Here is a 14268-nt window from a genome sequence, read left to right on the forward strand (position 1 = left end):
TCACATGCGTTTGGGAGTATTAAATTTTAAATCAATGTAAAATTGCCTGTACAGTCAGGCCGGCAGTAGGTACTCAGTAAACATTCCTTTCCTGATCTCATTTTACCAATGTTTTCTCTCAAAAAAAGATCTAGAAATATGCCTGTCCAATACGGTAACCACTAGGCCACTAGGCAAAGTGAACACTTAAAATGTGGCTATTCTGACTTAAGACATGTTATATGTGTTAAGTACATACATGCCAGATTTTGAAGTCTATTATAAGAAAAAAGAATGTGAAATGTCTCATTTAATTATTTACATCATCACATGTTGAAATAGATATATTTTAGATGCATTAATGTGAATAAAATATTAAATTAATTTCACCTATTTTCTTTTTTTAATGTAGTACACAAAAGTTTTAAATTACATACATACTTGTGCCTCACATTCTGTCCCTCCTAAATAGTGCTGCTCTAGAGGCGAAATTTAAGAAATCCAAGGTTCTAATAAAATTCCTAATCAGTATAAGAGAAAAAAAAAGGTTTTACTGTGTTTTAATACTTCAGAGTCCTTGTAGAAAGGAATCATATTTTATTAAAATCTTGTAAAAAGCAAATTATACCAGATAGCAAACATTTTTGATTAGGCTCCTTAGAGTTACAAGGTGAAAAGAAGTTTTTCCTGATTTATCTTCTATCATTTTAAAAATTGGAATAAAGTACACAAAATTATATTGTAATCCCTCTTCTCTCTGCCTTGCACATAATGACTGCATCGGCAACCCTCAAGTACATATTCTTTACAGCTAATGGAGCCAAGTGTCTCCCTGAACTACCTAAGATTTATTGAGGTCTCGACCAGCCAAATTCCTTAACCTGGAGAAAACTTAGCCAATTTCAGAAGGTAGAGAGAGTGACAAGAGGAACTGCTAATAGCCAGTCTAACCAACTTCACACTATAACAAAGTATACATTATAAAAGCAAGTCTGATCGTGTCTTTTCCCTTAAAATCTTTAGTAGGTTTTAAGAGAAAGTTAGAAGGCTGTTTTCTTGAACAGAACTTTCCTTTGTTACATTCAAAGCTGTTTTCTCTCCCTGTACCTATAAATGTGTAGAGTGCTATGTGGATAAGGGTTCCTCTCTGTTGCATGCTTGCTATAGGGTATGCAGTCTAGCCTCACTTTGGCCTAGGCACATTCCTCCTGGATAATGAGAGCTCAGGAAAAATGTTTATTTTTTCTTTCTCTGCTTCTAAGTTTTCCTCCAAAAAAACACTCTGGTTCTTTGCATCTGTTCCTTTAGAGTTATTATGACAGTGGGGAAACAGATAATAAATTAAATAGGTATTTTAAATATATAAAATATTAGATATTGTCAACTGCTAAGGAAAAGCAAATATTGAAGGAGAATAGGGATATATGCATTAGTAGAGGTCTGGATTTTAGATGCAATGACCACATAAGACCTCACAGAGGAAGTGACATTTGAGAAAAGATATGAGGTAAGTGCTATTACTCTCTGGCCTCCTCCTGTGCCCTTGTAATTAGGAATACCTCTTGCCAGAGTTTCAACCCTTTCCCCATAGACTCCATATGAGTAAATGTGGGAAAATGCTGAAAATATGAGCAAATACAGGAAAATGCCAAACCGAGCAGAAGACTTGTGGATGAGGGCTGCTGGGTCTAGGGAAATGCAAATGACCCCTTTGAGAGAAAGGGAACATTTTTACTTCTCCATGTGTTTTATCTGCGTGCATGATTGTTGTCTCTGAATCAGGATTTTTCAAAACATGGCTCTACTCTAGGTTCAATAGATGGTCATGGGATTAGTTTAGTAGGTAACAACCAACAACAGGGGGAAAAAAAGTAGAAGAAAAATATCATTTGTTGCAGTAAGGATAGGAATTATTATTTCAAACACATGTACATACACTCAGCTAAGTGTTTGCTGAGCGATGATATAAAGTGTATTTCTTACACTTTATCCATGGGTCATGGATAAGAGAGGTTGAAAATTACTGTGCTAAGCCTAAGAGAACTTCTGAAATGGTGTCTCCTAAAGAGGGGTTAAGACAATGAATGAGGCAAGAAGGAAACTGTAATGGGGTCTTATCTGTGGGGAAATGAAAACATAGGGCTAAATGGAGACAATCAGGTATCCATTTACCCCTACTTGTTCAATTAGAGATTAAAAACTACATTTAACGGTTTGTATTTCTTATTCTTTTTATTTTTGATTTCCCTCATGTGTGCATATTTGCACATGTTCTGTTGTGTGTATTTCTGTGTATGTTTGTGCTTTATTATATAGGCTACTGAGAAAGACCCTGAGGAGAGAAGAGTCTAGATAATTTTCAAAGGAAGTCAGGGAAGTTGGGGAGACTATGCTACCGTGTAGCTGACATGAACAGAATCTCAAATTGGAATGGTGCTAGAAACTGTCGAATGGAGAAGGCTGAGTTTGTGGGAGCTTCTGCAAAGACAGACAGAAAGAAATAAAGTACACAGAGAGCTAGTAGAGACCATGGAAAGGTCTAAGGGCTGACCTGTAGAGAGGCTCAAATAGGTCCCCAACCCAGGTCACATTGGCATTTTCTAAGATTCAGTCTTGGCCCTTTGTTCTCTCTACACTTCTTCCCTCATTAAATGGATCTCTTCTGATTCTTCAGTTGTTGTTTTAATGCAGACAATCCTTAAATCTATATCCATTGGTATAATTTCTCCTGAATTCCAATCTAGTATTTTCAAATGCCTGCTGAGCAGTTCGTCTTTGAATATCTCTTTTATTACCTTTTCTGGCTCCTAGCCTGAGAGCTTAAACTGCATTCAGGGCTATCCATATACATCTGTAGAGCTGGCAGGTCAAGCCCACTAGGGATATCTGTGAATGAGAAAATAAAGCATATCTTTTGGTCTTTCCTAAAAACTTAAATAATGGAAAGTCACATTCTACCAGGATGGTTAAAAAATTAAGATAAAGACCTCTACAGACCAGGTGGTGAGCCACACTAACACACATCAAGAAGGGTGGCCTGCAACAGAAGGAGCCATCCAGTATACACAGCACAGGAGAGGAAGTGGAAGGAAAACTTGAGGTTTCCTGATGGAAGAATGAAAGGCTAGATTCTTTAGATCAGTGGAGTGTATATGTATGTGGGCATGTGTTGTCTCAAAAGCACTACAAACTGGGGCACCCAGGTGGCTCAGTTGGTTGAGTGTCCAGCTTCAGTTCAGGTCATGATCTCAGTTTGTGAGTTCTAGCCCCGTGTTGGACTCTGTGCTGACAGCTCAGAGCCTGGAGCCTGCTTTGGATTCTATGTCTCCCTCTCTCTCTTCCCCTCCTTTGCTTGCAGTTGGTCTCTCTCTATCTCTCTCAAAAATAAACATTAAAAAATTTTCTTTTAAAAAGCACTACCAAACTATTTTTATGTATTTATTTCCTGTGACCCTATTTTACTTACAAATTGATTTCTTTTAAAGAAATATAAACTACTCTTAGACTAATACAATCTCAAAGATGTTGAAATCTTTCTCATTTGTTAGCTTTTGTTTTTCCTATTTGAATCTACTGATGCCCTACGATTCTGAGGAAGTTACACTTATGGTATTATTATCACTTCCCATTGAATAGATCTTGGAATTACATCAAACTTAGAATCTAGAGTTCCAATCATGATTTTTTTTTTTTTTTTTTTTTTTTTGTAGCTGAGACCTGAAATCCAGTGATCCATGTGTATGCTCTAGGTGCCTAACTAAGTTTTCCCTCAATCTGATTGGAGATCCAATCCTGGATTATGAGGAAGGTTCAGCAAGGCCATGGGGGAGCCCTTAAGCCAAAATCACCTGTCAGGGAGTCCCACATTTTCCAGTAACATACTTGCTTCAGGATCCCTACCAGGTTCCATGGTTAATTATGAGCAGCCCTTGGGAGACGTACCTTCAGCACAAACACACATTTGGATTTCAGACCCTGGTCAATTAGACTTGTAGTTGATCATTGAGGTATATTATCATGGCCTCTAGCCACCACTGCTTTTCTCTGCTCAATCCAGACTTATGCAATATTTTTCTTAGATGCATTTGATGAGAATGGAACCTAGAACAGAACCCTGTTCCACTAAAAATGTCATTTCAGATTATATATATATATATTATATATAATATAATTATATAATATATACTATAATAATATATAATATATACTATAATAATATATAATATAATATATACTATAATAATATATAATATAATATAATATATAATTATATATAATATATAGGTATCTATAATATATCTATATATATTATAACTCCCTCCCCCCTCCCCCTCCCGCAGAGGTGGTTGACGTCTTTATTGCTCTGGAGTGGAGGCAGGCGTTCGGGAACTTTTGGTGGTGCTGGCGTGCCTCCTTTTCACCATCACAGGCTTCTGACTGCGCAGGATGGCACTGGTTCTGTGAATAGCAGCAATGTTCTTGTTCTTCTTGTGACGGATGCTGCTGAGAGTGGCCTGGGCATTCTTGTTGGTCTGCATGTAGGAGGTGGCAGGTTTTCACTGGCCAGATCTCTGCCTAATGACCACAACCACCCCTTTGCAGTTGGCCGGCTGCGGGCTCCACGCCCAGTCTTGTGGTTAATCATCCCATCGTATAAGAACGAGTTGCGTGGCTTCAGGTTATTGGGCAAAGGGTTGTACATCTGCTTGTTGCCCTTGATCAGGAAGCTGGAGCGGTTCTGCATGACCATCCATTGCAGGTGGGCTGACATGGCAGCAGCCCCTTTCCCTACTGCAGCTAGAAACGAAAGAGCTGTATAATGTATTTTTAATACAACCCATCGAAACCATTAGAAAATTATAATGGAATTGAGTGATTTTTTCTCTTGTTGATGAATATATCATCCAAGATTGTATCTAATTGATAATTTGCCCAAATTGGAATATGTGTCTAGAAATCACCTGCTACATAAATGGGCTAAATCTGTCAACAAAAAAACGAGATAAGACATGCATGATTTACGTTTAGTGAACTCATGTTACTTCCTACTGAACATTTGTTTCCAATTGTTAATAAACCATATTTTAATAATAATTTCTAAGATTTTCTATGGAATTAATTTCACTCTCCAGTATAGTATAGAATTCTTGGATTTTTTTTCAAGTGTTCTTTATTTTTTTAACTTCTTATATTTTTATTTAAGTATAATTAACATAGAGCTTTATATTAGTGTCAGGTGCACAATATAATGATTTAACAATTCTATACATCACTCAATGTTTACCATAACTGTACCTTTTTAAAAATGTTTATTTATTTTTTGGTAAAGAGAGAGGGCAATGGGGGGGAGGCAGAGAGAGAGAGAGAGAGAGAGAATCCCAAGCAGGCTCAGCACTATTAGCACAGAGCCTGACACATGGCTTAATCTCACAAATCCTGAGATCATGACCTGAGCAGAAATCAATAGTCCAATGCTTAACTGACTGGGCCACCCAGGTGCCCCTGATAAGAGTACTCATAATCCCTTTCATTGCTTCACCCATCCCACCGCTCACCTCCCCCAGGCAACCACCAGTTCACTATTTTAAGTGTTTTGTTTTTGTTTTTAGATTCCACACATGAGTGAAATCATATCATATTTTTCTTTCTCTGATTTCATTTAGCATTATATCCTCTAGATACATCCATGTTGCAAATGGCAAGATTTCATTCTTTTTTATGGCTCAGTCCTTGATTTTTAATTTAAAAAGAAATTATAACATTTTTCCCCTGCTCTAGTATTTTGGTTATCTCTGATTATTAACAATGCCTCAAGAAATAGTTCAATGGTATGCGACATTTTATTTGAAAGTTCCTTTTTTAACCTGGGTTATAATTCGTCTGGGACAAAAGATATGAAGTCATTTAGAAAAAGAATTGCTTTCTTACAATCTTACATTTCTTGGGTTTCAATTTCCTCTCACCAACATTATTTTTGCTATCCTTGACAGAGAAGATGGAAATAAAATAAAAGTTGAGTGGTATGGCCTTTTCTTTGTCATGTGTTATAAAAATGTTACTCTGAAGCAACATGCTCATTTTCTCTGAACATAACTTCAAAACCCTATTTTGCGTATCTTTAGAATTTTTGGCAAGCCTCACTGCATTATGGTTATTGGCCTTTTAAAAATCATTCTTATACTTTTTACCATTCTTACATATTTGTTGTTGGTCACGCCCCTTTCTTCTCTCTTTTGTACATGTTCTCTTTTATAAATGAATTCAACTACCTTTTGTCCTTTTCACAATCCAGTGATTAGTGTGGCCATGAGCTGTGAATTATCATCAACTCTGTGCTCCTGGTTCTTATGGAAAATTAGGAGAGAAAGAAAGATAGAGAAAGAGAGAGAGAGAGAGAGAGAGAGAGAGAGAGAGAGAGAGAGAGAGTTGTCATCAAAATCCGTAGTGTGAATCTATTTCTGTGTATGTCTCTTCATCCTAATTTTTCTTCATTAAAAAAATCATATTCTTTATAAAAATAACCTCAGTTTTCTTTTGGCATCTTAAAAACAAACACGGAGTTTTTGTGTTTTTTTCATATTATATGTAATTATATATAGTTCTAAAATTGAATTCGATTTTGTTCATTTTCCAGTGAAATGGAATTATGATACCAAATGGCATAAGGACAATACTTTATGCTGGTAATTAAATGGAAGACTACATAGAATTCCATGTTGCTCAGGAAGATCTGGATTTAATAAAATGGAGGCCTACTGAAGAAGATTTAGATATATCAGTTATTAAGTCCCTTATATAGGTAAGAAGTCAAGGCTCAGAAACTTTAGAGACTAATTTGCCCTTGAGAGTAGGGCAACCTTTAAACTCTTCAGGAATTTGTTTCCTAGAAGTCAGCAGCAGCCTTGGGAACATTTCTTAATTCTAAGCTATTTGTACAGATGTGTATTTTTGTCTTTCTATAGTTCCCAAGGTTTTAGTTTACTTATTTATGTTTCTCTAGGTATTACTACATATGTTTCTACTAGGGTTCTTCTCATTAGAAGGTACAGAGCTCTAGAGTCAGGACTGTGGGTAAGTAGATGCCACTTATGTAAGTCACATAAACTTTCCAAATATGTTTCTGGACTTGGAGGATCAAATGTATTGGTAAGAATATTAATATGTATAAAGCACTTTAAACACACATAAGCTATTTTTATTGGATTATGCAGGGAATATAAGCTCTATCTGAACCAAGTTGCTAGCATACAAAAATATTGAAGAGGATTTTTCAACTAAAAATAGGTGGAATTCACATGTATATTCACAAGGCCTGAAACTTCTGTTTTCTCAGGTAGCCAAGAATCAAGTATGAGAATGAAAAGAATAACAAGGTGGGGATGATTAAATAATAGACCTGCTAATTAGAATAATTGATAGCTAAAGAAAATGATTAATCCTATATTTAAAAAACTATAAAAGGTAGTTTTCTTTTTTAATTTTCTTTCTTTCTTTTCTTTCTTTCTTTCTTTCTTTCTTTCTTTCTTTCTTTCTTTCTTTCTTTCTTTCTTTCTTTCTTTCTTTCTTTCTCCTACCTTGATATTTGTAAACAGTAGTAGGTTGCTTAGTGTAGAGAAAATGCCAACAAATGCCCACTGGGGATCATACAGAAAGGACAAAAGGTATTTTATTTACATTACGACCCAAATTGCATAAGAATCTAAAGCACCAGAGATGAATACACTGCACATGAAATGGCTGCACCTGTTATTAATTTCATTTTAACAAAATAGTAGTCATTCAGTTATGTCCAGTTGTCAAATAGCACTTTTAGCATACCATTCTTTGGTCCAGAAGTTAAAGTAATGTATTGCATGTAAATTGTGGAACTAAGTCAAAATGATTATTTAATACCTACTGAACACACTTAATATAATATGTAGTGCTATTTACAGGATCATAAAAATGACTTATCTACAGTTCAACAAAATTTCATATGAGACAACACACCCTTCTGCATTATGGATAGACAAAAACTAAAACCCCAAACACATTAAATCTACTTAGATTTTTTAAAGCTCATTAATGTACTCTTAAACTAGTATTGTATAAGAGTTAAAATTCAGCATTAAAGAAAGTGCTCTGTTGGTAAGTTTTATCCTTGTGAAGTTCATTAAATCTCCTTAATGCATCTGTTATAAGTCCTCTACATCAAGCAGAAATTAGTATAAGGAGTTTTAAATCATGTTCATCCTCTTAAAATGGTTTAAAATATGCTTATGTACAGTTACTAAGTACAATCAAGTATTTTTATTATAATAAGTAATTTGACAAATTCCCATTATAAATCATCTAAAAACATTCTTGCTGGAAACAGAACTGTGAGCTCTAAAGTTTACTTTTGCTTTTCAAATTCTTAATCCTATAGTTTGATGTAGGTTTGTAATCAGATCTGTTTCAATACATCAGAACTACCCTAGCCCTGTCCAAGGTTATGCAGTTTAACAGAGGACAGCATTTTTACTCAGCAAATTTTACAAGGTGGAATGAAAACATGTTGGTAGATTAATGATATAGTATTCTTTATGATTAAATTTTCAAATGAAGAGTTGCAGCATCAAGTAGTGGAAATAACACTGGGGCTGGAGTTGGGAGAACTGAATCAGAGCTCGTTTAATGGCTTGAGTAACCTTGGGAAGTCACTTGTTCTCTGTGAGGCTGTTTTTCTCCTCAGTTTGAATGGATGTTAAAATCCAACTCATAGCATCACTGAGGAGCAACTTTGTGAAAGTCCGCAGTTCAGTGTCACTTTTCTACTAGTCAATAAATATTTATTTTTTTAATTTTATAAGAAATAGGGAAGGTTTCATACTCTAGTAATATATATATACATATATATATATAGGTATATGTATTCAAAGCCTTAATTATCACATGACTTTAATGTTTAGCTAGACATATTAAAAGGTGTAATTTGCTCATTAAATGACCATATGAATTTGGTCATTTGGTTTGGAAGAACTACTGCATTTATTTGACAGAATGATCCTGATTTTATTGTTTGACTTGGTGAGAAAAAGGGTGGATGGCCACTCTATATATAAACACAGCCAGGTTTAGTACATCAAAATATACAGGTTTATAGAACCTCTAAAATTTAGATGTTGATCGTTGCAGCTAAGAAAAAAAAAACGTTAACCTGGATGTTTTTTGTTTTTGTTTTTGTTTTTTCCTCAGCAAATCTAAGGCAGGTCAGCAACTCAATTACTGTACATATCTGCCTTTGGTGTTGCTTGGGGAATTGGTAGGAATCATGGAAAAACCTAGCTTGGAAGTGACCTCTAGGCTTCATTTCCCTAGCTTCTGGAGGAGGGATGTATTTGAGAAGCAGTGTATTTAAGCGTCAGGAGATTAGGGTGTGGGTATGAGCCAACACATTGTTGGTTGCTGCTTGATGAGGTGACTTATTTGTGGAGTGGGACCAACAACGGTGTTGGAAGCTAGGTGATCTCGGCCTGAGGCACTGTGCTGTAATGGTAGACACATGTACAACAAGATTAATGGGAAAGGAGGCTTAACAGAGTGTTGAAGTGTTAAAGAGGGAACTCAAAGGCCTTGTCCATCTGGATTGACCTTCAGGTTGAAACTAGGTAGAGCCAAATGCCTATATGCTATTTGCCTTGGAGTGCTCCTCTGTCACATGGAAATAGGATTTTTTGTTTGTTTGTTTCTGATGTGAATCAACTCTTCAACATGAAATGTTAACAAAAAACATCTTGCCTAGGGTTTAAAAATGTATTCAATGCAGAAAGTCTTGAAAAATATTTAATGCTTCAAATAATTTTCCCCAGCCTCTAAGGTATCTTGTACTAAAAGTGTCTTTTTGTTGAAATATTTTTAAAAATATTAGTTTCCACTTTCACTTTTTTGTTCCCAGGACAACTGTTCCTCTGAACCACAACTGCTCCTTTCTTTTATTTTTTTCAGGTTTTGAAATAACCCATCCTGCATCCATAAACAACTTGCCTTGATGGCTAGCCAAGACTCTGTCCTGCCACAGACCTCCTCCTACTTTCATTTCTTACCCCAAGGAGCAGTAAACATGAATCGTGACCCACTAATGGAGCCCCAGAACTGAGAAGAGATACATTGCTGCTAAACAGGTAGAAATAAAAACAATGCCTCTCTTCGATAATATTAAATGTGCTGGGAAGACAGTCTCCAAGAGAAAGGATAAATAATCTACATAATGAAGAATTAGTTAGCAGTGTTATGTAAATATTGTAGCAGCATCAATGAGGAGGTAAGCAGAAGTATTTTAAGACACTATATTATACAATGCACTGTGCACTGTTTCCTGGTGATAAGGTTTTTAAAGCATCTTTATAAGCTCTTCTTCTCTGTTGTGACAGGATTATTTTTGAACCTTTGGAAAGCAACTGAAAAAAGAAGCTTGGAAAAAATCCTGCCTAACAAAGCAGCCATACTCAAATAGCTAAAACTATAAGAAAGAACTGATTGAAGATACAAGAATAGATTTAAGATGTAAGATTAAAACATGATAAAAAATGATATCCTCATTTTTTTCAATGCTGTGTGTTCTTGTCAGTGTAGCCAAATGCTAAAATGGCAAAGGGTTAAATTGTTTTTATTATGCCCCTGAATTTTAAGTAGTGACTGAAACATGTATTTTATATAATAACAGCCAGACAAAACAACACATATAAGGATAAAGGTAGGTGAGTGGAAAATGTAATGTACAAATTATCCAAAAGGAAATTAGTTTAAAGCAATTTTTTAGCTACTGGCATCAATAAGTTGACTCCCCGCTACTTTTCAGAAAAAGTTGGCATACGTTTTCTTCTTGCTACACCCCTGAAAACCTCAGTTTTAGAATGACGAAATATTTAAATCTTTTGGAACTATCTAGATTTTAGGTATTTCTTCTGAAAGTGTTGACTCTTGATTTGACAATGGTGCACAAATCACTGAAATTCACAAATTCTAAATCTCACTTAAAATTTTTTTTAACGTTTATTTTTTTTGAAGAAGAGAGAGACAGAACATGAGTGGGGGAGGGACAGAGAGAGAGAGGAGACACAGAATCGGAAGCAGGCTTCAGGCTCTGAGCCATCAGCACACAGCCTGTCGTGGGGCTCAAACCCACGAACCATGAGATCATGACTTGAGCCAAAGTTAGATGCTTAACCCACTGAGCCACCAGGCGCTCCTCTAAATCTCACTTTAGATATTGGTTTAAGAAATGTTAATATTTCAATTTAGTGAAATGGTAAAAAGGTAGATAATAGATAAAGAGAAATGGAAATGTTTCAGATAATAAAAGAATTGAATAATTAGGTAAAATTAATCAGCCTTCAATACAACGAGCTTTTGATTGTCTAGCAATGTTTGTATCATTTGTAGACTCTCCACAGAGAATGTTTAACTGAAGGATGCCCTTCTCTCTATATTCTTCCTATTGCCACTGGTTGTTGTATACTCAGGAAAGGCAAACACATTTTAATATTAATTATATTTCAGTCAAGAGGCCACCAGAGGAGGGATATGTCTGGGAATAGAAGCCAGAAGCCCAAATATACTGAATGAAAGTACATAAACATAGATACAAGGAAAATCTTTAGGTTAAAATCAGGTTAAAAAGGAGAGTAAGTATAGAAATACAGGCACAGGCTAGAATCTAGGAGTTGCATCCAGGTAACCAAAGAAGTTGAACAGGCAATAGATGAGAACAGAATGCATTTAGCAGTGGCAATCAGGTGTCCAGAAATGAATCAAGTGTCTGGGGGCTTAGGATAGCAAGCTCAAGGTCAAGGGCTTACAGAAAAAAAAAATTCTTCCATATTGGAAAAATCTTGCTTCAGATGTTATTTATAATCCCAGGCCCAAGGCATGTTGAATTCAATTCAGTTTATGAATAACTAGGATGTATAAAATCACACTCTCTCTGTGCATTCCTAGTTGATTGCAGTTGGTATTCTTTCTTATTTCATTGTGACTAAAAGCACTTGTGAAAGACTGTATACCATGAGGAATGTAGGGGCCGCTTTCAGGCAAACAGGCTTGAACAATGTAATGTAGAAAGGGCCCACAGGCAACACCTGGCTGACTTTAAACAGGCCCATCAGGTGACCCACCTGGAAATATACATATATTTGGCATATATCCATATGGCACTAACTGACCAATGGGCTACCTAGAACTAGGCCCTGTTACTGAAAAAGGGAAGATTCCATACATTGCCATGCTTCCTCATCTTCCCCCTTTAAAGCAGCCCTCTCCCACTGCCTCCCGGTGGACAGTCTCTCCTCTGCTGTCCTGCCCACCACTCCCTAGTGGTGTATTCAATAAATTTCTACTGCTTTGTTCTGCCTCAGGTGAATTCGTTTACCTTCAGTGCCACCAACTTCCACCCGATCTTTGCCCCCACATTTGGAGGCCCCCATCCGATCCAGAGACACCCCATTTAGGCACCACATTTGGTGTCCCATATGGGGGGACTTTGTGGCCCACCCCACACTTGGGGGAACTGTACACAAGGAGCCTTTGCTCTCCCCAGAGTCTCCAGGAATCTCTTGGGACTTTCCTTGGTGGACCAACTCTAGTACTCCTTGGGGAACTGATGATGTGCATCAGCAGAGGTTACTTCTAGGTGAGGATCCAAAGTCCCAAGGGGGAACCAGCCAGATCACCCTTGCCTGAAAGTGTGAAGGATTTCACCTTTTGCCTTCTGGAGGGACCCTCCACTCCCTCCTTTCTCTCTTTGGCTCTTTAGTAGTCTAACCCTAGTAATGTTGCAGGATTTTATTGTTGTTGTTAATATATATATAATTATTTTTAAATTTACATCTGAGTTAGTTAGCATATGGTGCAATAATGATTTCAGGAGTAGAATCCAGTGATTCGCCTTTTACATACCCAATGCTCATCCCAACGAGTGTTCTCCTTAATGCCCTTTGCCCATTTAGCCCATCCCCCCACCCACAACCCCTCCAGCAACCCTGTTTGTTCTCTGTATTTAAGAGTTTGTTTTGTCCCCCTCCCTGTTTTTATACTATTTTTGCTTCCCGGCCCTATGTTCATCTGTTTTGTATCTTAAATTCCACATACGAGTGAAGTCATATGATATTTGTCTTTCTCTAATTTTGCTTACCATAATACACTCTAGTTCCATCCACATTTGTTGGAAATGGCAAGATTTCATTCTTTTTGATTGTTGAGTAAAACTCCATTGTATATACATACATCTTTACCCACTCATCTGTCGATGGACATTTGGACTCTTTCCATATTTTGGCTATTGTTGATAGCGCTGCTATAAACATTTGGGTGCACGTGCCCCTTTGAAACAGCACACTTGTATCCCTTGGATAGATACCTAGTAGTAGAACTACTGGATCGTGGGGTAGTTCTATTTTTAATTTTTTGAGGAAACTCCATACTGTTTGCTAGAGCGGCTGCACCAGTTTGCATTCCTACCAGCAGTCTGTTGCAGGATTTTTTACCTCAGGATTTGTCTCACAGCTTGGAAGAATGAAGAGGTGGACACAGGCTAAAATGAGCAGCAGGCACAAGTTTATTAGAGTATAAGATCAGAAAGTCAGAATAGCCTCAAAGCTCTCTTTTCAGAGTGGGGGCATTAGAAAGTGAATACCCCCCGCCGCCCCCCCCCCCCCCCCCACTATAGGCAAGGGACTTTGTTTTATAAATTTTTGATTGGCCCCTTTTCTTCTCTGGTTCTACCCTTATTGCCTAGGTTGACCAACTGGATTGGTTGGCTCCTATTGTATGAGGGGTGGTCTATGGCCATACCAGTTGCTTGTGGGTGATCCTTGAAGGTGTGTACTTATGTTTAGTCAGGTCTTTTATCAAATTCCTGAGGGAAACCTGAGGGGTGGGTAGGTGTTGTCTGTCACATTCTTAAGAGGAACCTTAAGCCTGAGGGGTTTGCGGTGGTCAGACACTCCCAGCATCGTTTCAAAAGAAGCGCTTTCCCCCTGCCGGGGACCTCAGTTCCTTACCTTTCCCTCTCTGCCTACAGAATCTTATCTTTTATAGTACTCCTCTAACAATGGAAGGCCACTGGCCAGGATAGCCCCCTGGTGGGGTCTGAAGGTCTGAGAGCAAACAGGTCAGACTGCTCGCACCTGCGTGGGTAAAGAACCCCTTCCCGTTGCTCTCTCGTTCTGTCCTCCGCAGTCTGTTCCCAAAGTCTGCGGCAATTAAGAGTTCGCCCGGGGCGAATCCGCACAGGACGTGGACTCTGTTGGGACCCTTTCCAGACACAGGCTC

At 37.4% G+C, this 14268-nt stretch overlaps 1 protein-coding gene and 1 long non-coding RNA gene across 2 annotated transcripts in view; one reads left to right on the top strand and one right to left on the bottom strand.

Annotated features, from left to right (window-relative positions):
- The window catches only part of LOC122468974, a 38839-nt gene extending 28309 nt beyond the window's left edge, over window positions 1-10530 (top strand). Inside the window, exons 4-6 of the long non-coding RNA XR_006293358.1 lie at window positions 6614-6778; window positions 9946-10261; window positions 10371-10530. This is a non-coding gene — a long non-coding RNA (uncharacterized LOC122468974). The remainder of the gene's footprint in view (window positions 1-6613; window positions 6779-9945; window positions 10262-10370) is intronic.
- On the bottom strand, window positions 4510-4790 carry LOC122468973 (60S ribosomal protein L28-like). The gene is given in 3 exon segments (XM_043555952.1): window positions 4510-4586; window positions 4588-4606; window positions 4608-4790. Coding segments are annotated over 3 exon segments (213 nt in total). The 5' UTR covers window positions 4751-4790; the 3' UTR covers window positions 4510-4535.
- Window positions 10531-14268: the final 3738 nt, after the last annotated feature.

This window comes from Prionailurus bengalensis, chromosome B3 (assembly GCF_016509475.1).
Source record: "Prionailurus bengalensis isolate Pbe53 chromosome B3, Fcat_Pben_1.1_paternal_pri, whole genome shotgun sequence".
Taxonomy (NCBI): Eukaryota; Metazoa; Chordata; class Mammalia; order Carnivora; family Felidae; genus Prionailurus; species Prionailurus bengalensis.